Raw genomic sequence first — 20,567 nt, 5'->3', positions numbered from 1 at the left:
GGAAAACTGGTCCAGAAGGCCAAGAGGCTAACGACACCAAAACTCTGGTTGAACAAAATCTTGTTGATCTTATCACCAACATGCTTGAAATCCATGTTTAATTATAGGATTGGCCAAAATCGAATTGTCCATTGTAAAAATGTGTATTGTTTCACATTAGTTAAGTTGCATGCTGTATACATTACACAATCGAATGCTGTTGCTATTACTGTATTGACTTATTGAAATGTGTTTTTCCTTCCACCTATAATTCGAGAACCCAAACGTAGTCAAAGGATGGGCATCACCAGACAAGAATTACTACCCACTTCCAAAATATATATTTTTGGTGATGGCATGACTTGACTGCTGGATGAAGGTGGCCACGTGCTGTCAGCCATTAAGGAGTGGTTGATTGAACCGGTGTGTCGCTGGTCAGTGCCGTTGGAAGGGTGGTGGCACAGGACGTTAGGTTATCACTCGACACTGATATTAGCCGTGGTCGGAAATAGAACTTGAGTCCCTAGTTTCAAAATGCTCTGCAAATAAACGACATGTTACAGGGTCATTAACATACACTGCGGAGAAAATGGTGTACACTTGATAATAGCAGTCGTGGAAATTAACACCTCATGAGAGTTGAAATCATCCCTATCACTGACATAATCAGTCATTCCTTAATGAATCAAGCCTTTTAAAATAACACTTTTAAAACATGCAAAATGTGTTCATATATTGTGCGCAGTACTTCCAACTCTTACATGGCTTGCCAATTTAACTTGCTGACATTACATCATTGCGTCGAGTTAATGTGTCTCGCAGTTCTAATGTGCAGATCCTGAGTCCGTGTTGGGCAATTCCACAATCCCATGGCAGTTGCTCACAGTCTCTTAATTTACCCAACCACTGCTAAACCTCCCACAAAGCTGTAACTAATTTTATAGACCCCCCCCCATTGAGTACGATTGGCTCAAGTCATTAAACACGTGCTCTGTGAAAGACAACATTGTGCGGCGTCGGATGCAGCATGAATCTCATTGGTTTCGACCCGCTCCATTCACAAGTGACCATGACGTCAGCGGCACGTATAATATTGTAGAAATAAAAATATAAATAAAATAGCCCAAACACTTGCCTTGCCCGTGTGTGTGTGAGATCCGCACGGACGAGAGGGAGGGCTCTCTCATCGGTGCAGCCTCGCGAGCACTGCGTGTTTCCGTCGTGCCGATAGCGTTTTGCGTGTCAGTCTGCCGTGGGTATAAGTCTACGGCACCACGAATGTCTTCTCCGATTTGGTGACGCTGCTCGTCTCACGCCATCGGTGCGAATCAATGCGCTTGCGCCTTCCGTCGAGCCTGCATCGCGCAGATTACTTTATTATTTTACGGATAAAAAAACAGCGCGATTGAGCGATTTTCGTTCCTGACGATCGTCATGCGCGTACCGTGGAGGACAATCGCAGAGCGACGGCGCTGAGCGGAGCGCAATAATCCTGCGTTGCAATTCGGCAACTGCAATGCAGGTTCACTGGCCAGGTGTCTCGCCCTATAGGGGATCGTTTGTGTTGATGCAGGGGCAATTTGGTCGGCGTTGATATGCGCGTCGGCGTTGATATTATACAACGGGGGGTAATGAAACGGTCGTCGTTTTATGGGACGGGGCAGACGAATCTCAGCTTTTAACGAGAGAGGTCGTGCAATTGTTTAAAATGTGCAACAGGCAAATGTGCGTTGCGATGGCATGTCAAGGTGTCGCAGGTGAGCCTCGCGTTGTGTAATGAACGATAGGGATGGCGAGAGATGGAACAGGTCAGGCTTTTGTTGGGTGTTGAGCGTCATAATTGAACTGGATCTGATGTAGATTGTGTTTGTGTGAACACCTATTGGCTTTTTTTGTCAATATACTGCTGGGTGAGGGCCTCCCCGTACCGTGCGTGTCATTGGGAGATGGGTGTGGGGTGTGGGGGTATTTGACCATACTTCACCACGCAGGTCAATGCGAGTTGATGGAGGTTATGCAGCATTTTACGCCAATCGGGCAGGTCGGGTATGATCGAGGGCAGCCTGACAGGTCATACAACACAGGACCATGATGCTAGAGGATAATAATACTAATACTAATATATTCTTCAAAGGCAGGATAGCCTCATTGCATTCTCAATAGACAGAACGGGGCATTATTTTGCAGAACAGGATATAGTTTCATATTCTTGGTTCTTTCGGTAAAGTCACGTAGAAGGGAAATAATAAAATAATATAAACATAAAACAATAAAAATTCTCACGACGTGTCGACTGCAACACAAGCAACCGTCATCAGGTGCGAAATCCACAGCAAGAACAATTTCTTGCTGTGGATTTCACATCACAGGACAATTTGACACGGGGCCAGTCGTGATACAGCACAGTCCGACACGGGACAGAACATTTTTCATTTTCAAGAATCGGAATATTTATATTTATACTGGAGAAATCCGATGAGCTATCAAGCTCTTTTTTTTCACACGTGTCCAGTAGGGGGGCACGGGGTAAGAACGTTACAGCAAACAAACAGTACACAAACACGAACGTGTGTAGACGCAGGTCGCTGCTTCGTTCGCTAATCGGGGGTGACACACGACAGTGCCACAAGGCAGTTGTGGCAGCAGGACACCTCGAGTCATATATAAAACCCAGTGCGTGGCCGTGTGCCATCTCTGTCGTCTTGCTGGCCGACTGAACGGTCTGCGTTGTCGCTGCCAGAAGCAACCACAGCTGAAGAATCAGCAGCAGGAGAAGCAGCAGCAGTAGCAAGGAGGAGGATGCTGGTGATGAGAACGTGGAGCCCGGCTCCTCGCTGCAAGGTGGTGCTGGTCGGAGACAGCCGCTGCGGGAAAACGGCGCTCATCTCGGTGTTCGCCAAGGAGCGATTCCCCGAGGCGAGAAACTCATCTTTGTCCTCGATCATCCCCAACCCATTGTCTTGTCCTTCGCTTTGTCCCCGTGTCCTACCGCTTCCTCCTGATGATCAGCTCGACCCTGTCTGTCTCTCTGTCCCTTTCGCTCTCCGTCTGTGCTGCCGGGGGGGAGGGGGGTGCCTCTGTCTCTCTTTGCCGTGCCACGTTCCCCCAATCCGTGCTGAATTCTCCTCCCCACGGTTTCGCGATGTGCCCTCGCTCGGCACGACTCTTGACGAGCGATAGACAGCGCAGGGCAATAGAGCAGACGAGGTCGCAGTCCGTGCAACGATCTCTCTTCTCGTCCGCGCAATCTCAGCCAAGTCGCCACCTATTGTCCGCCGGGCGGTCGAGCGGTGGCGCAGTGGTTAGCGCGCTGTGTGTGTGTGTGTGTGGTGACTGGTGAGTGTGTGGGGAGCGGTTGCGCAGTGGTTAGCGCACTGTGTGTGTGGGGAGCGGTGGCGCAGTGGTTAGCGCGCTGTGTGTGTGGAGTGTGTGAGGAGCGGTGGCGCAGTGGTTAGCGTGCTGTGTGTGTGGAGTGTGTGGGGAGTGGTGGAGCAGTGGTTAGCGCGCTGTGTGTGTGGAGTGTGTGGGGAGCGGTGGCGCAGTGGTTAGCGTGCTGTGTGTGTAGTGAGTGTGTGGGGAGCGGTGGCGCAGTGGTTAGCGTGCTGTGTGTGTAGTGAGTGTGGGGAGCGGTGGCGCAGTGGTTAGCGCGCTGTGTGTGTGTTGTGAGTGTGTGGGGAACGGTGGCGCGGTGGTTAGCGTGCTGTGTGTGTAGTGAGTGTGTGGGGAGCGGTGGTGCAGTGGGTAGCGTGCTGTGTGTGTGTGTAGTGAGTGTAGGGAGCGGTGGCGCAGTGGTTAGCGTGCTGTGTGTGTGTGTAGTGAGTGTGTGGGGAGCGGTGGCGCTGTGGTTAGCGTGCTGTGTGTGTGTAGTGAGTGTGTGGGGAGCGGTGGCGCTGTGGTTAGCGTGCTGTGTGTGTGTAGTGAGTGTGTGGGGATCGGTGGCGCAGTGATTATTGCGCTGTGTGTGTGGAGTGAGTGTGTGGGGAGCGGTGGCGCAGTGGTTAGCGTGCTGTGTGTGTGTAGTGAGTGTGGGGAGCGGTGGCGCAGTGGTTAGCGCGCTGTGTGTGTGTAGTGAGTGTGGGGAGCGGTGGCGCAGTGGTTAGCGCGCTGTGTGTGGAGTGTGTGGGGAGCGGTGGCGCAGTGGTTAGCGTGCTGTGTGTGCGTGTAGTGAGTGTGGGGAGCGGTGGCGCAGTGGTTAGCGCGCTGTGTGTGTGTGTGGTGGGAGCGGAGTCGCAGTAGTTAGGGCACTTTGCGTTCGCAACCTAGGTCGACTCGGCCTTGAATGACAACCTGGTGTGTGGTTTTCTGTGAATGTAAGTGTTGTTGTTATGTTATAGCACATGATGTGTGTGCCATGGGGTGTGTAGCGTGTGTGCATTAATTCGCAGTATGCGCGGCCACGTTGCATGAACATGAATGCTGGAGTGTAGTGTTGAATGGTGTGTATGGTGGTGTGAATGTTTATGTGGTAAGTGATGTGTGTGTGGTGTATAGGATGTGTGAATGTTGATGTATTGTACATGTGTATTGTGTATATGTGTACTGTATTGTGTACATTAATGCAATGTGCATGGCGCATGTTGTGAATGCAGATTGTATTGTGGAACTCATTTCAGACTCAGCAGCCTTATACAAGTACCCGGTGCGATGTGTAAACATCGCCACTGGGGAGACAAAGGTGGCCGGGCGTGGTGCTGGCCACCCACCCCCTCATGTGCCGTGCCGGTCTTCATAGGTGCTCGCTAACAGCACTTGCCCCAATAGTCTGTTAAGGCTACACGGGGGATCTTTGTCCCTGGTGTATCTGGATGTATTGTGTATGGTGCATTGTGTGCGTTATGCTAATGAATGTGTGTGTGGTGGAGGCCAAGGTTAGTGGCGTATTGGCAGGGCATGTAATTTTTCGCATGTGCGTCTGTGTGAATGTATGTGTTTGGTGTTATGTGTGTATACATGTATTCTTAGGTTTTTTCGGTAAAGTTACGTAGGTAAAAAATTAAAATTAATAAAAGTAAAATGAAAAATAAAATAAAAATCACGACGTTTCAGAGGCAACACAAGCCTCCGTCTTCAGGTGCAACCGTCACAGCACGATAACTTTTATTAATTTAAATTTTTTACCTACGTGACTTTACCGAAAAACCTAAGAATATGAATCCTTGCAGTCACGAAAGCTTCAAATCTAGAAAAGATGTATACATGTATGTGGTGTATGTAATTGCGTTTGTATATATGGTCTGTCGATGTATGTATGCAAATGGAATATGGTGTGTGTGTGTGTGTATGAATACACACATGTACAGTACATGTAATGGGTAAACATCAGCACTGGGGAGACAAAGACGGCCGGGTGTGGTGCAGGCCACCCTCACCTTGCCATGTGCCCGTGTTGGCTTCCTAAATACTCTCTAACAGCACTTGCCCCAAGTCTGTTTAGGCCATGGAGGGGTGAGGGGGGGTCATGTGTGTGAGTTTTATTATTTGTCTATGTCGCATTGTGTATTACAAATGCATGTCTACGTTTGTTCAATGCAGAGGGTGTGACGGGGGAGGTTGAAATGCAATTTGTGCGGTGCAAATGAAAGTGCGCACTGTGCGTGGACACAATAGGGTGAAACAGCCGGGCGATGTAAATGCAATTGAACTACTCCATTGCAATGATGGAAGGGACAACCGATTGTGATGAATCAGTCATAATACTCGAATGCTAACGTCTGGTTGTGTTTAATCGCTACATAGCTGCGGTGATTTTTTTTTCTCCGGGCTCATTGGCCGCGCGTTAATTCTGACCGCATGTGACAATGCCAGCATTGTTTTAAAGTGCCTTGGTTGGGCTATTCCCATGGGTGGCTCGGTTGCTATGTGGGGTCCACACACGCGGTTATGTTTTCTTAAGAAGGCGGGAGACTGGGGGGGGGGCGGTGGGGTGGTTGTTAATGTAATGCCCCTTCCGATGGGGGCACATTTGAATTAGGGAGCATCTGCACGAGTTCACCAACACAAAGAGGGCCTTTGTTGGCTTACACAAGGAGCAAGACACGTAAATACGCACACAGAAAGCATCGATGGATGTGAGGGCAGTGGTGCAGTCAAGAGTTCGATTCCTGGCCTCCGCGGGTAGCATCGGTTGCGAGTGATATCATCCCCCATCATTCACCAACCCGCATTGACCGGCGTGGTGAAGTACGGTTAAACAATCCCCTCTGACCGATAGCATGGACCGGCGGCTTTCATCCGGCAGTGGATTGACGAAGGGCTGAAGGATAATCTAAAAGCATAGACCCCCATATAGCCATACAGACTGTACGGGAAAGCCCTGTTTTAGAGAGCACATTTTTAGACCACATGTGTACACGAGGGGTGTTGTTGTGACCAAGCAGTGCTACCCCCAGTGCTGATACAGTATTTACTAAATGCACACCAGGTCCTTATTTAAGGCTGAAGCGACTTTGGGAGGCCCAGGATCGGTTCAGATTTCATTCACCACCGATGCGAGCTGTGGCCAGGAATGCAACTCAAGACATCCAGTTCATAGCGTGGTGTGCGATCCACTACACCACCACTCCACCCTAGTCAGTTGTATTGCCAAATGATGAGCCAACTCTTAGCAGAGTGCATGAGATTGACGGTTTACATAAATTGTAAATAATGTAATGTTGAAACACAGCAGTAGATAATTTACTTTTAACCACGCATTTCGATGTACGTATAGTGAGCATTAGAAATTATTTGAATCATTGAGTTGATGTATTACTATATTCCTACTCACCACTCAAACCATTTGTATTTGGCTGATCATTCAAATACCACTCCAGGCACCTGGTACTTTCTATCTGTGGATGTTATTAAATACATTACATCATCTTCCATAAAATGTACATTTAAAGTCATGAGACATTAGCTTTCACAAGAGTAGGACATTGTGTAGTCAGACTCTTTGATCAAATATCTAATTTGAAAAATTGCCTGCTGTCTAAATGGCACGAATTTTCACTGTCGTTGACTCTATGGAAATATAGTTCTCATGCCTGCCCTGCTAGATAACAAATGAAAACTGATTGTCTATTTCGATTTAAAGCATCTGAATTCAGACGCTGTCGCTTCGCTGTCGCTTCGACAGACCTGGTTTTCACCTGAGGACGGCTGCTTGCGTTGTGGCCGAAACGTCGTGAGAATTGTTTTATTATGTTTTATTTTTATTATTTTATTACTTCCCTTCTACGTGACTTTACCGAAAGAACCAAGAAGATGATTGTCTATTAATCGATTAATGAAGGAAATAGATGGAAAGTATTTATTTTGCCATTGCAAATATTAAATGTATGCATATTTTAGGCTATTTTAATTTAACAAGATGCAATTGTACGAGTGCTGATTTCAGGGTTGGGCTCCGTGTTGAGTATTTGTTCTGTTAAGCTTTCCCCATGCACAATTGCAGTTTAATTACAGCTTCTGGAGATGCCAGCAGCAGCAGTAACCGGAATTCAGTCAAGTTATGTATTAACCTAATTTTTTGTGCAGTCATTTGTGACTAAATCGTGAGACCATCAAACTCATGCCACTTAAGCACACTGTTTAATTTATAAGCGGCTGAAACCCAGATTCGAATGCCGTTCCTCAGTGCTGTGATATTTGGGCCTCTAAGCCACCCCAGTAATGGTAAAGTTCTAAGCCCTCACTATGATTTTTTTCTTCCACTTTTTTCACTTGATACAGCTATCGTGCTGTGACGGTTCCACCTGAAGACGGAAGCTTATGTTGCCTCCGAAACGTCGTGATTTTTTATTTTATTTTTATTTTACTTTTATTAATTTAAATTTTTTTACCTACGTGACTTTACCAAAAACACCTAAGAATATGAACCCTCACTATGTCTCAAGATCTTATTTAGTTTCTACATTTTTACATTTGGACAGTGCCTGAAATAAGATTTTTTGTTACATTTCAGAATTTATTTACTTGAGCAGGAAGGGCCCAATTAGCTGCTTGGCTCAAATTCATGGCCGTCTTGCGGCAGTACGCATGTTATACAAAACAGATCTTAGTTGCAATCATGATTACATAGGTCGCTATAGAAATAGCAAATATTGGTACATGCTGAACATGTTACAGGAATCGGGAACTGGTCGAAACGTTATAAAAGAACGACTACATTATTTTTTGAACAAAAATGAAAAATGTCTTTTAACAAAGCAAATCATCAGGAACCTGAGGGAATAACTCTGAAATAAAATGCCACAGCACAACAATTCATGACGTTTGTTTTCTTCTTTCAACAGAATTATGTACCCACTGTGTTTGAGAACTACACGGCAACTTTTGAGATTGAGCGGCAGACGATTGAGTTGAACATGTGGGACACTTCAGGTGAGAAACCTTTGCTTGCAGGATGTAAATATTTGCCGTGTGTATCTATACTGTGTATATATTTAAATCCCCTCCGCCTATGACTGTCTCTCCGTAAAATTAATGTGCCCACTGTTTCTGTTCCAACATCTTGAGATGTGTCCGCATTTCAACGCTGCACGTAGCCAAATTGCACTGGAGTACCATCAACACGGTGTAAACGGTGGCAATTTGGAAAGCTCATTTGTTGCAGTGCAGCAATTCATTACGCGTGACGTAACCCCAGCCGAGGAGCTGGCGCTCTTCGCCGCAGAGACAATTTCCACGGAGTTGACAATTGCATTCCCATTTACAGCCACCGGGTAATTTGTGTTGGAAATAAAGTGGCCCTTTAAATCGCGGCCACTCAAACGGCCTTTGTCTTGTGGCGGATGTCACTGAACGTATTGTGGGTCTGCTTGAAAAATAGACGGTAGGAAAATGCTTCGTGATGTCGAATCGAAATTTGATAGGCCGACCTGAACTCTGAATTGAGTGCAAGCCATGCAGACTGGCGTGAAGGTGATCCGCTTAATGGTTATGACGTCGCACTCATTACACACAAAGTGCTTGCCACAAATGAACCACAATGCCTTGCTGATCTCGTCAAGGAGCATAAATCATCAGGCGAACCCCGGTCACCTTCGCAGCAGCAGCAGCAGCTTTTGGCTAACCATCGAACAAAGACGGTCGCCGCATCGCACACTTTCAGATGGGCTTTTCCAGCCATTTATAAAGCCACTGGAGCTATGCACTTTAAAATTTAAATTGAAAACGAATTTCTTTATAACTGCTTTTTGTGTATAGTTTGACGTCCTTCCCCCCACACCTCAGATTAGCACAGTTAGCTACGTACAGTGTGAAAGAAGTTCAACATATTTCGATTTAAAGCTTTCGTGACTGCAGGGATTCATCTTCTTGGTTCTTTCGGTAAAGTAACGTAGAGTGGAAATAATAAAATAATAAAAATAAAACATAATAAAATTATTCTCACGACGTTTCGGCCACAACGCAAGCAGCCGTCCTTAGGTGAAGAACAGGTCTGTCGGACTCTGTCTTCTCGACAGACCTGTTCTTCATCTGAGGACGGCTGCTTGCGTTGTGGCCAAAACGTCGTGAGAATTAATTTTATTATTTTATTATTTCCATTCCGCGTGACTTTACCGAAAGAACCAATAAGAAGTTCAACATACATACGTACGTTTGTTGAATGTCCTACATTTGCTTTCAGGTCCTTTGTTAAAATGCATGAGCGTGTGAGTGTGTGCAACCTCGTTGGTCGCCTTCAGCATTGAAGCCCTCCTCACAGATATAATTCAGCTATTGCTGGTTCACTGTACACCACACATATTAGCGTGCCACTAAATCTCACGGCGTTTACACATTGCACTAAAATATAAATGTACTGTTCTCATAAAAATGATCGCTTAAGTTGAATGTGTCACGCTTCTTTGATGGGTCGTTTCAATTAAATGGCTACCCCTTGGCAGACCCATCATTAGCCATGTTTTGTCCACCACTGAATATGATTAATCCATTTCCACGGCAATCATCTTTCTCGGGCACGTTCCTTCCTTTGTCCGTCATTGAAGTGCAGAACCATTTTTTTTAAGTGACGGTGTTTTTTTTTTGTGCAGTCATTGGTGACTGGCCTAAAACAATCGATTCACCACACTTGAGAACCCCGGATGAATCACGGGAAGATACCTGGATTCAAACCCAGGTTCTCAGTGGTGACCTCTGGCGCCGCAGTGGCGAGATGTTAACTACCTCGCCTGGTATGCAGGAGGTGGTGGTGGTGTTCGATCCCGACCCTGATCCCTGCTCTATATTTGGAGTTTCCATGTTCTTCCCATGGTCGCGTGGATTTTTCTCGAGGTCCTCCGGTTTTTAGAGTATTTGGCTGCTTTAAATTTCCACGTCATAAGCCACCTCATTGGGCAATCATTTGTGGCCAGGTCGCTTATGAAAAAAGAGCTACATAGCTCAGTGGGCCTTACCGGGTTAAAATACAAAAAAATTAAGTATTATAGTTTAATAGTTCGTTACCAGCCTGACGTACACGTTGTGTGTTGTGGCCGCGTGTGCCCAGGGTCCCCGTATTACGACAACGTCCGGCCACTCTCCTATCCCGACTCGGACGCTGTGCTCATTTGCTTTGACATCAGCCGGCCCGAGACTCTCGATAGCGTGCTCAAAAAGGTAAGTAACCCCCCCCCCCCCCTAAAACAAAATTTAAACGTTTGTTTGAGAGGTCGACTTGTTCCGATGCTGTGTTGAGCAGTAGCATAGCAGTAGGTTTTTACCCTTTTAAACTGGTACAAAACTGACACCTTTATTCAAGGCATCATGTTTGCAATAACCACAACACAAGTAGTCAAAAAAGCAAACAAAAAGAAGCAACTCTGATAATGATAATATGCACTGTCCTTTAAGTTGATTGGTCCACACCCGAGACGGCTTTTGTACCAGTTTAAAAGGGTAAAAACCTACTGCTATATTTTGCCACTGGTAAAAGAGATCTCATAGTGTAAATGAGCAGTAGCATATCTGCAGACTGGTAGAAATTGTACGTTCCTGTGGCAGGGCTCAGACTTTCCACAACACAACTGGTGGTGGCTTCCCTGCTCTAAGAGTGGTGCACACTTAGCAAAAGTGATGATGATCGTGATGAAGTGGATGATTATGGTAATGAAGATGACAATAATCATGGTGATTCTGACAGATGATGATAGTCACGATAATGATGGCTTATTCTGATGATGACAATGATCATAATGGTGACAATAATGATGATTGTAATGATGATGTGCGGAGTTAACCCTGATAGGAATATTATCTCACAATCATTGCAATGTGAATCTGTGACTCTACTCGGAGAACTATGCCGAGCAGACATTAGATTATTTACAGTTTTCCCCCCTTTATCTAACACTGGCGAGATCTCATTTTTATTTGCAAGTGAGTAATTAGGAAACAAATGCGACCCTAAGAATGTTGAAACAAAAACTTAAATTAAAATTGCAACTGAAACGGAACAAACATAAAATTGATTCACTTGAATTATTTAGAACTGATAAAGCGTAATAATGTTGCAATAACGTTGAGCTATGCGCAATACGGCCACAACATTCTAACTAAGGCCATTCCTGACTCTTAAGATTCTGCCACGGGGCAGTGTCCTTAGAGTGCTCGACGCACAGTGCAAAGGTTCAAATCCAGGTCAAGGAGATTGCACTCTTGGACTGAACTCACAATTCTAGATTGGAAGCTTTCGTGACTGCAAGGATTCATATTCTTAGGTTGTTTCGGTAAAGTCTTCGTAGGTAAAAAAATTTAAATGAATAATAGTAAAATAAAAATGATTTTTATTTTATTTTTATTTTACTTTTATTAATTTTAGTTTTTTACTTACGTGACTTTACCGAAACAACCTAAGAATATGAACTCACAATAAGACGCATTTGGCTTTTGGCTACACTCTCCCAGCCATCAATGCCATTGACTGCCTACTCCTCTTTGAGTCCATGTCCAAGCCACCCTTCTGATCTGTTTATGGCTGACTGCCTCCTGTCTATAACTTAAGCATGCCCACTGATTCTGTATAGCATCTCGAGATGCAGTCACATTCAGATGCTTTCATGAATTCAGATTGTATTGCATTTGGTTTCTTGTCAAGGCTAGTTAAGTCATGGACAAGGGTCTGCATTTGCTATGTCCACTCAATTTTAAGCTGGATGTACCGTGGTGATTCAACTTGGCTGAATGTTTGTATGCACGTCCCTTCCGGCTGGCCAGGCTGTGCTGCTGCATTTGAACAATCAACTCACAATCAAATCCGAATCATCCCTACGAGGCCGTTAAAATGAGCACCTTGTACAAGTCAACAGTGGTTCACCGACTGGGGAAAGTCTGGCCCCCACCATGGTAACGTACAATGTCCAGCAGCGGCTTAGAGCAGCCAGTGGAAATGGGTACCACCCAATATCTTGTTTGAGTGGTCAAGAATTGCTACATGGGTTTCCCCGGATTTGCCATGAAGCTCTCCGATGTGTGTCGGGGTTGTGCAGCGTGTTGCACGACACTGTGCCCGACACATCTCTCCACATGCCGGGAGGTTGCTCAGGCCCTGAATTTAACAAATATTCAGCTCTTGGATTAAAAAAAACACCGTGTGGTAATGGGATGATTAAGAAGGGTAAAACATTTCCATCCATGAATGCACTTTGCTAGATACAGTACAGCCATACTTGCCCAGGTTGTTGATTTTTCGAGCCATTGTCCCGCATTCCGATATATTCAAAAGCGAAGCGAACTGCTTTGTACGTTTTTGCAATGAAGAATTTTCACGAAATGTTTGGCTCGAGTCAGACGCTGGCTCGTGACAGCTGACTGCGGACGCAGCCAGTGGGTACTTATTGGGACAAATCTGACATTGCAGAAAGGAAGTGCCTTCAACTGGGGAAATGACAAATGCCACGGACTCTGGGAGTCGTTTTCCTCGCGGCTTGTTTACGTGTGAATACTTTGAGCATCTCAACTCAAGTTGAAGCCGAACATTTGTTGGTGGGGTGTTTGTTACGATAAAAGTGAAAATGGCATTAACTGCGTACAGTATTACAAACCGGTAATACAATTTTTTTTAGAAAGGATTATAAGTTGTATTTTTTGATAATTTCGAAAATACTGTTCAAAAGTATTGCCAGAAAAAAACTATTTGACGGTAGTAAACACATTCCTGCGGAGGGAGCTGGTAGGAACGTTGGGTTGCTCGGTCAATGGCCAGGGTCAACGGCGGCGTGGTGTATTCCGCAAATATGCCCGACTGTGAGGGCGGGCACAAGCCGGCGTGAGTAGGTTAAACGTTGAGTTTTATAAGGGCACCACGGGGTGACCAGCCCCTCCCCTCCCCACTCAGCCCCACCCCTCCCACCCACCACCCAGCCCCACCCTCCCCACCCAGCCACTCCCCACCCAGCCCCTCCCCACCCTCCCCTCTCCACCCAGCCCCACCCCTCCCATTTTTGGATGCACGACGGACGGACGGACACAATAATCCCCTGTGGGCTGGTGGAACCAGGTGGTTCCTACCAGTAAGAATTTCCATTATGAGATATTATTATCATCAATCATCAGTCATGATCGATATACTGCTGCATGAAGGCCTCTCCCAATCCCTCACCATCTCTCACAGTCCTGCAAAAGTAACGATCCATCCATGACCTACGCGTGAGCTGAATTCATTGCTCAATCTCCACGGTGGATGTTCTCTCGCTGCCACTCCATTGTTAGTGTTCACCACCCACCATCGTCCCTCCACTCACTTTTTCTTAAGTGTCAATATGATGCCTTTAACCTGCGTAGTTCTCTGATCCACGTGTTCTTCTTTCTGTCTCTTGAGTCGAATTCCAAGCACACACCTCTCCGTACTTGGTGTGCCTTTCAGCTTTTTTTGTTCAGTTTGCATAATTTAAGTTACAATCGCTAAACTGATCATTGTGGAATTTGCAATGAACTGCGATGTCTTAATTTTACCGTGATACACTAAACACTGTTTAGGCCTTGGCAAACCCTGTCGCAATGGCAAGGTCAGGATAGTTAAGCGTAAGCGGCAATAATGTTGATGCTACACATCAAAGGCTTAAGTTACGTGTCGGAGGAAAGGAAACGTCTTTAAGTGTTTGGTTGGAAAAACAGCCTAATCACATCTGTCTGGATTTTTCAGTTTTTTTCTGCCAACACAGAAATCAGTCCCAAGTTCCTAAGCAAAGGGGGGAAAAAATTATACCCCGATGGTTTCAATATTGTTTAGCTTTGCCTGTTTTCTATCAGACTTAGTGTCATCCCCCATGGGTGGTGAATTACTTGGTTCACTGACGATGGGGATTTTACACGGGTGTAAGTGTTCAGGGCGCGACTTAAAGCAATGTAGAGCTCTAGGCTGAACTTGCCCTGTGAGTGAAACCTCTGCGCCATGATTTTTGAAAGCTAAAAGTCAAACATTTTGGCTTGCAGATTTTTCCAGTTGAAAACTTAACTCTATTAGTACCAAATTATTTTTTTTATGACAATTTTACTCTGGATATATTATGAGTAACTCGGGTGGAGTTGTCGTGTAGAGGTTAGCGCACTAGCTGAGTTTGATTCCTGGCTATGGTTATCATCAGTGGCAAGATGTGTCTGAGCCGATTGTGGGTGTCTCCTTCAACAACCCGCGCTTGACAAGGGTAGCGAAGAAGTATGGCCAGACATCCACCATGAAGCCTACAGAGTGTGGGGAGGCCTACATGACAATTATTTTTTCCACCACCACAATCATTGTTGATTTGAAGCTTTCGTGACTGCAGGAATCCATATTTTTTGGTTCTTTCGGTAAAGTCACGTAGGTAGAAAAATAAAATAAAACAAAAAATAATATATCACGACGTTTCGACTGCTTGTGTTGCGATCGAAACGTCGTGATATATTATTTTTTGTTTTATTTTATTTTTATACCTACGTGACTTTACCGAAAGAACCAAAGAGTACACCACAATCATCATCATCATCATCCTCCATAGTCAACCCACCACTGGATTAAGGCCTCCCCCAATCCATCTCCAACTCTCACAATTCTGCAATACCACAATGGCACCCAGTACCTGCACATGAGCTGATTATTACATTATACATAAAGACAAAAACTCCCCGTGTAGCCTTAACATACTGTTGGGGCAAGTGCTGTTAGCGAGCACCTATGAAGGCCGGCACAGCGCACAAGGGGGTGGGTGGCCAACACCACACCCTTTGTCTCCCAAGTGGCGATGTTTACATACCGCACCAGGTACTCATTTGAAGCTGAGTCAACCTAGGGGAAGCCCAGGACCAGTTCGGATAATCGTCACTCGTAATAGCCACGACTGGGAATCGAACTCAGATCGCCGGGTTCGTAGTGCAGTGCACTAACCGCTACACTATCGCTCCCCATATATATCCACACACTCACACTCACTCACTCACGCAACGATTGTGTTTAATGAGTGCACATGTCAAAGTGTTACTCACGTGCAGCGTTTGCCGTGTTGCTCGAGATGAATGTACGGAGCTCACGGCATTGTTGTGTCTCGCTGGAAATGACGCCCGCTGGTATTTTTGGACAGCTTAGTTCCAACTCCACTCGTCACTTTGCAAAGCTTTGAGCAAAAAGCCTCCGTGCACGCCGCCGTACGCACTCGCATACCAAGCACGCTATAGAAATGCCCAAAGCCACGGTACTCCAGTTTTGCCAAACGACACATCGTACAGCACACAAAAACACACACATCCCCGCAAGCTATGGTCCAGTACTTTCATCGGTGAGCACCAATTAGGGCAGCAACAGAAAAAAAGGCATTACTTGCACCACGCACTATACGTATACATTTGTACTCGGGGCACAAAATGCATCGATCCATCGATCGCTCTCAGTTATTTTTGTTCAGCATACATGCAACGAATTGCATTGTAATCAATGACTTTCGATCCATGTATGTGTTGCATGTAATGGCTTTCCGTGACCTCCTGTCAGAAGACACCACTACAATCACCTTAATGCTAAAAAATAACCCCAATAGATTCTTAAATCCGAGCCTGAATCCCAACCAATTCATTACATCGTGACGAGAGTGGATCGTTATACGTCTAACAAAGACAGAGATCCCTCGAGAGTCAGACTGTCGGGGCAAGTGCTGTTAGCGAGTAGCACCTATAAAGGCCGGCACGGCACACGAGGGGGTGGGTGACCAACACCACGCCCGGCCGCCTTTGTCTCCCCAGTGACGACGTTTACACACTGCACCAGGTACTCATTTGAGGCTGAGTCCACCTAGGGGAAGCCCAGGACCGGCTCAGATAATCGTCACTGGTGTTGGCCGTGAGCGGGAATCGAACCCGGGTCGCCGGGTTCTTAGCGCAGCGTCGCACTAACCGCTGCACCACCGTTCCCACACACACACACATCCTGCCTGTGGAAACATCCCACCACTGGGGACACTTGAGGTCACGTCGTTGTCGTCGTTGTTGTTGTTGTTATCATCATTATTTCGTTATTTCACGCGTACGACGCATCAGAAAATGAATGACACGTGTCCGAGAGGAAGTCCACCGAGGACGAAGCCAAGCCTTCTGTGGGAGCGAAGCCATCCCTTACTACATCGCACGGTTGTGAGAGGTGGCGGCAGTTGTGTGGTGGGGGTGGGGGGCATTCACCCACCAGTGGATTGAACATGGCTAATGATAATAACGATGTTGATAAAAAGGCATTTTCATATTATAAAAAAAAATTGCACGTACTTGAATCCCAAGTGGGCCCACGCTTGGGTTGAATGAGGCACATCGACGGGTGCCAAAGGGGATGTCGGGCAAGTGGCCCTCGTGCCCAGGTTGTGTTTGGACACTGGGTTGGGGACGGGAAGGGGGGAACGGGGAGGGAAAGGGCGCGGTGCTTTGGCTCGCTCGCCTTCCTCCCCTCCCCAGCATCCTGTCGGATTCCATGAACTCAACTGCAGGGTCAACGCAGCTCTGTTGAAGAGGCACCGCTCCACTTTTCCTCTCCAGTGCTGTAGGGCTTGCGATAAGGTGTCTGTGGGGTTTTAAGAAAAAAAATGCTGGAACTTGGAAATAACGGGAGATTGTTTTAGCCGACTGTTTGAACTCGGCGACCTGACGGGTTTGATTTCGGGCCACGGTAACGTTCGTGGCGAGTCATATGAGAACCATCACGCGACCTCCTTTGCCAGTACCAAAATATGAGAAGAGGTTTTCCCCTTTTTTCTGGCAACATAACAGGTGTTAAGATGTTAAAACACGAAACTTAAACCTTTTACAAGGAATCATGTCCGCATTTACCACAATATTTGTGGTCAGAATGCAAACAAAAAACGTACTGTAATAAAATATATGCGTTGTCTTTGAAACTGATTGGTCCGCACCAGAGACAGCTTTCTTGTGAGCCTAATCTCCTTTTGGCATCCTCTGGTCTAACACCGTTTTGAGACTACACGATCAGGAGTGCAAAGTATCGGAAGGTGTAAGAAATCACTTGATAAATAGATACAAATACAACGAAATGATGACGTTCGAAGGACGTCCTCCCGGCAAAAGACCCCGAGGCCGCCCGCGATCGTGCCGGAACGACCGGGGTGGAGTGGTGCGTCTGTGCCGCGGAGAGAGAGCCACGGTTGATGCCGCTGTTGGAGGACAGGGCAGCGTGGAAGACGACCTGGGGTGGAGTCACTGCCCCCGCGACCCGATTCAGTTCGGAAAAGCGGGCCGAGATTGATTGAGCAGCGCAATGCATAGGAAAGGGGTAATCAAATCTCTTCACGCTGGCATCGGTTTTGCTACGCTCATTGCTGCCACCCTTTTGCCGTGTACAGTGGCATCGTGAGATCCACGAATTCTGCCCCAGCACCGAGGTGCTGCTCATCGGCTGCAAGGCCGATCTGCGCGCGGAGGCCGACGCTCTGCGGGATCCGGACGAGCCTCTCGCCGGCCCCGTGTCGTACGACCAGGTAGCGCCCGGCCCGGCTCGGTGTGTCGTGGCGTGGCATGCCAAGCCAGTCCCTCGCGCTTGCCGTGGTTTACCAAAGCGGTGACGGAATGCAATGATTTTCGATGGCGGGGTTTCGTGCTTGCAAGTGTTGAGGAATGAGCGACGGCGATAGAGGTGGGGGTACTGAAGGGATCACAGAAGGGCTACAGGGGAGGGACAGGAAGGAGTGGAGGGGCGAAGGGAGGGAAGGGGAAGATAATGGGCGATGGAGAAGAGGTGAGGCTTTAAGAGGGAAATGGAAGGAGGTTAAAGATGGGACTGCTTAATATACAGGGACAGTGTTGAGTCTATGGGACAGTTTTGAGATTATGGGCAGTGTTGAGTCTATGGGCAGTGTTCAGTCTACGGGCAGTGTTAAGTTTACTGGCAGTGAGTCTATGGTGCAATGCTGCTCAATGTAAGGTAAAGTTGATTCCAGTGGAGGGGTGCAAGGAGGGAAAAGGACCAAAAACGAGATTGCGCACAGGGAGAAGGAGGGAGAGAGAGAGAGAGACAGAGAGAAGATTGTGAACAAAGACGACGAGAGGGGACATGGAAGTAGATGAGAGAGGTGAGATGAAGTGGGGCAAGGCCCTGGATTGTCCCTCACCTGTCGTCTGTGTTTGCGCATGTTCGCCCGTCCCTGTGACCCGCAGGGCTTCAACGCGTCCAAGCAGATGGGAGCCGCCGGCTACATGGAGTGCTCGGCCAAGACGTCGGAGAACGGAGTCCGCGACCTGTTCCGAATGGCGACGCTCGCCTCTGTGGGCCGGGGGCAGGGTGCCTCGGGAAAAGGCAAGGGCAAGAAGGGCAAGGCCACGCGGGGCAGCGGCCACCGGAGAGGCACGTCCGCGGGCGGAGGAGCCCCGCCGGTAGTGCCACCGGCATCCAGCGTGGCCGCAGCGCTGAGGCGGAGGTTGTCCCAGCTGCCCCAGAGCTCCTCTGGCTCGGACATGGGCCCTCACCCGCAACTCCTGCGCAGCGTCAAAGCCAAGAGCTGCGCCATCATGTGACCGCGCTGATTGTGGGCGAGTGTGTGCAGGCGTTTGTATTTGTCCGTGTGTTTGTGTGTTTGTTTGCTGGCCTTCATAGGTGCTCGCTAAAAGCACTTGTCCCAACAGCCTATTAAGGCCTATACTGGGGAATCTTTGTCTTTGTGTGAGGGAGTGGTAGTATCGTGGTTAGTGCACTGCACTATGAACCCGGTATCCCGAGTTCGATTCCCGCTTTAGGGCAATAACAGTGGCGAATATTTGAACAGGTCCTGCCCCCCCTAGGTCAACTCAGCCTGAAATTAGTAACTGGTGTGATGCGTGAAACATCAACATTTGGGGGACAAAGGCAGCCAAGAGTTGTGTTGGCCACCCACCCCCTCGTATGCCCGTGTCAGCCTTCATTGGTGCCCGCTCGCAGCTCTTGCCCCAACAGTCTGCTAAAGGCTATATGGGGCATCTTTATATGCATGTGGCGAGTGGTGGCACAGCGGTCAGCAGGCAGCTGAAATCCCGAGTTGATTCACTGATATCAGCAGTGCTGGCTCAATGCTCTCTGACCCCTGAGCCACCTGGTCACCTCCTTGCGGGTCGTTTTTAAGCCTAGGAGATGAGATTATGACACCCGCACATGATGGCCAACTATTAGCAAGATCTTCTTGGTTCTTTCGGTAAAGTCACGTGGATGGGAAATAATAAAATAATAAAAATAATAAACTAATTCTCACGACGTTTCGGCCACAACGCAAGCAGCCATCCTCAGGTGAAGAACAGGTCTGTCGGAAAGACACTGTCTTTCCGACAGACCTGTTCTTCAAGACACTGTCTTTCCGACAGACCTGTTCTTCACCTAAAGACGGCTGCTTGCGTTGTGGCCGAAACGTCGTGAGAATTATTTTATTATGTTTTATTATTTTATTATTTCCCTTCTACGTGACTTTACTGAAAGAACCAAGAAGATGAATCCCTGTAGTCACGAAAGCTTTATTACCAAGATGTCGCAGGCTCTGAGCGATGATTTCATTGTTGTGAGAGCCAAGACGGGTGGAGCAGTGGCAAAGTGGTTAACGCCGCATTAAATGAATATAGTGAGCTGGGTGTGATTCCCGGCCACAGCTCACATCAGTGATATCTGAACCAGTGCTGGACCTCCACTAGGTCGACCCAGCCCTAAATGAGTAACCGGTGTGTTGTGTAAACATCAGCACTGTGGAGACAAAGGCGGCGCGGCGTGGTGCTGGCCACACCATCCCCTCGTGTGCTGTGCCAGCCATAATAGGTGTTCGCGAACAGCACTTGTAGGCTATTCGGTGGATATTCATCTTTTGTTTTATTTGTGCGTTGTGTATTTTCATTTGTGTATGTTTATATGCTGGCTGTGGTGTTGCCCACACCACGCATTTGTGTGCCATGCTGGCCTTAGTTGCCGGTCTCAGTAGGTGCCTGATAACAGAACTTGACCTTGTAAGGAAAATCTTTGTGTATGTCTGTGCTCCGGTGGCATTAATGTTAACTAAACCACCACTTTAAAATTCAAGAGATCTGGGTTCACATTCCTGCCAATGCCCTTCGGTGGCAATTTTTCACCATCAGAACTTGGTTGAGCTGAGGCTTCCAGAGGTTGACTTGAGCTCATAATATATCCTTGGCCGTGGCGGTATCCT

General features: G+C 47.3%; 1 protein-coding gene across 1 annotated transcript; it reads left to right on the top strand.

The window, feature by feature from the left end:
• Positions 1-1,348: 1,348 nt before the first annotated feature.
• On the top strand, positions 1,349-19,634 carry LOC144729155 (rho-related GTP-binding protein RhoN-like). Its single transcript, XM_078609138.1, has 5 exons — positions 1,349-2,895; positions 8,256-8,343; positions 10,454-10,563; positions 17,757-17,891; positions 18,568-19,634. Exons 1-5 carry the CDS (start codon positions 2,779-2,781, stop codon positions 18,922-18,924), a joined length of 807 nt encoding a protein of 268 aa, XP_078465264.1. The 5' UTR covers positions 1,349-2,778; the 3' UTR covers positions 18,925-19,634.
• Positions 19,635-20,567: the final 933 nt, after the last annotated feature.

This window comes from Lampetra planeri, chromosome 31, assembly GCF_965212315.1.
Source record: "Lampetra planeri chromosome 31, kcLamPlan1.2.h2, whole genome shotgun sequence".
Classification (NCBI taxonomy): Eukaryota; Metazoa; Chordata; class Hyperoartia; order Petromyzontiformes; family Petromyzontidae; genus Lampetra; species Lampetra planeri.
The sequence above is the reverse complement of the archived record's forward strand: the minus strand, read 5'-3'. Positions and strand labels throughout refer to the sequence as shown.

What these genes read in the sequence shown, in the direction of transcription:
- LOC144729155 (XM_078609138.1), top strand. Translation starts at nt 2,779, where the DNA reads ATGCTGGTGATGAGAACGTGGAGCCCGGCTCCTCGCTGCAAGGTGGTG. An exon ending in CCAAGGAGCGATTCCCCGAG is followed by an intron (nt 2,896 to 8,255) that starts GCGAGAAACTCA and finishes TTCTTTCAACAG; the next exon opens with AATTATGTACCCACTGTGTT. An exon ending in GAACATGTGGGACACTTCAG is followed by an intron (nt 8,344 to 10,453) that starts GTGAGAAACCTT and finishes GCGTGTGCCCAG; the next exon opens with GGTCCCCGTATTACGACAAC.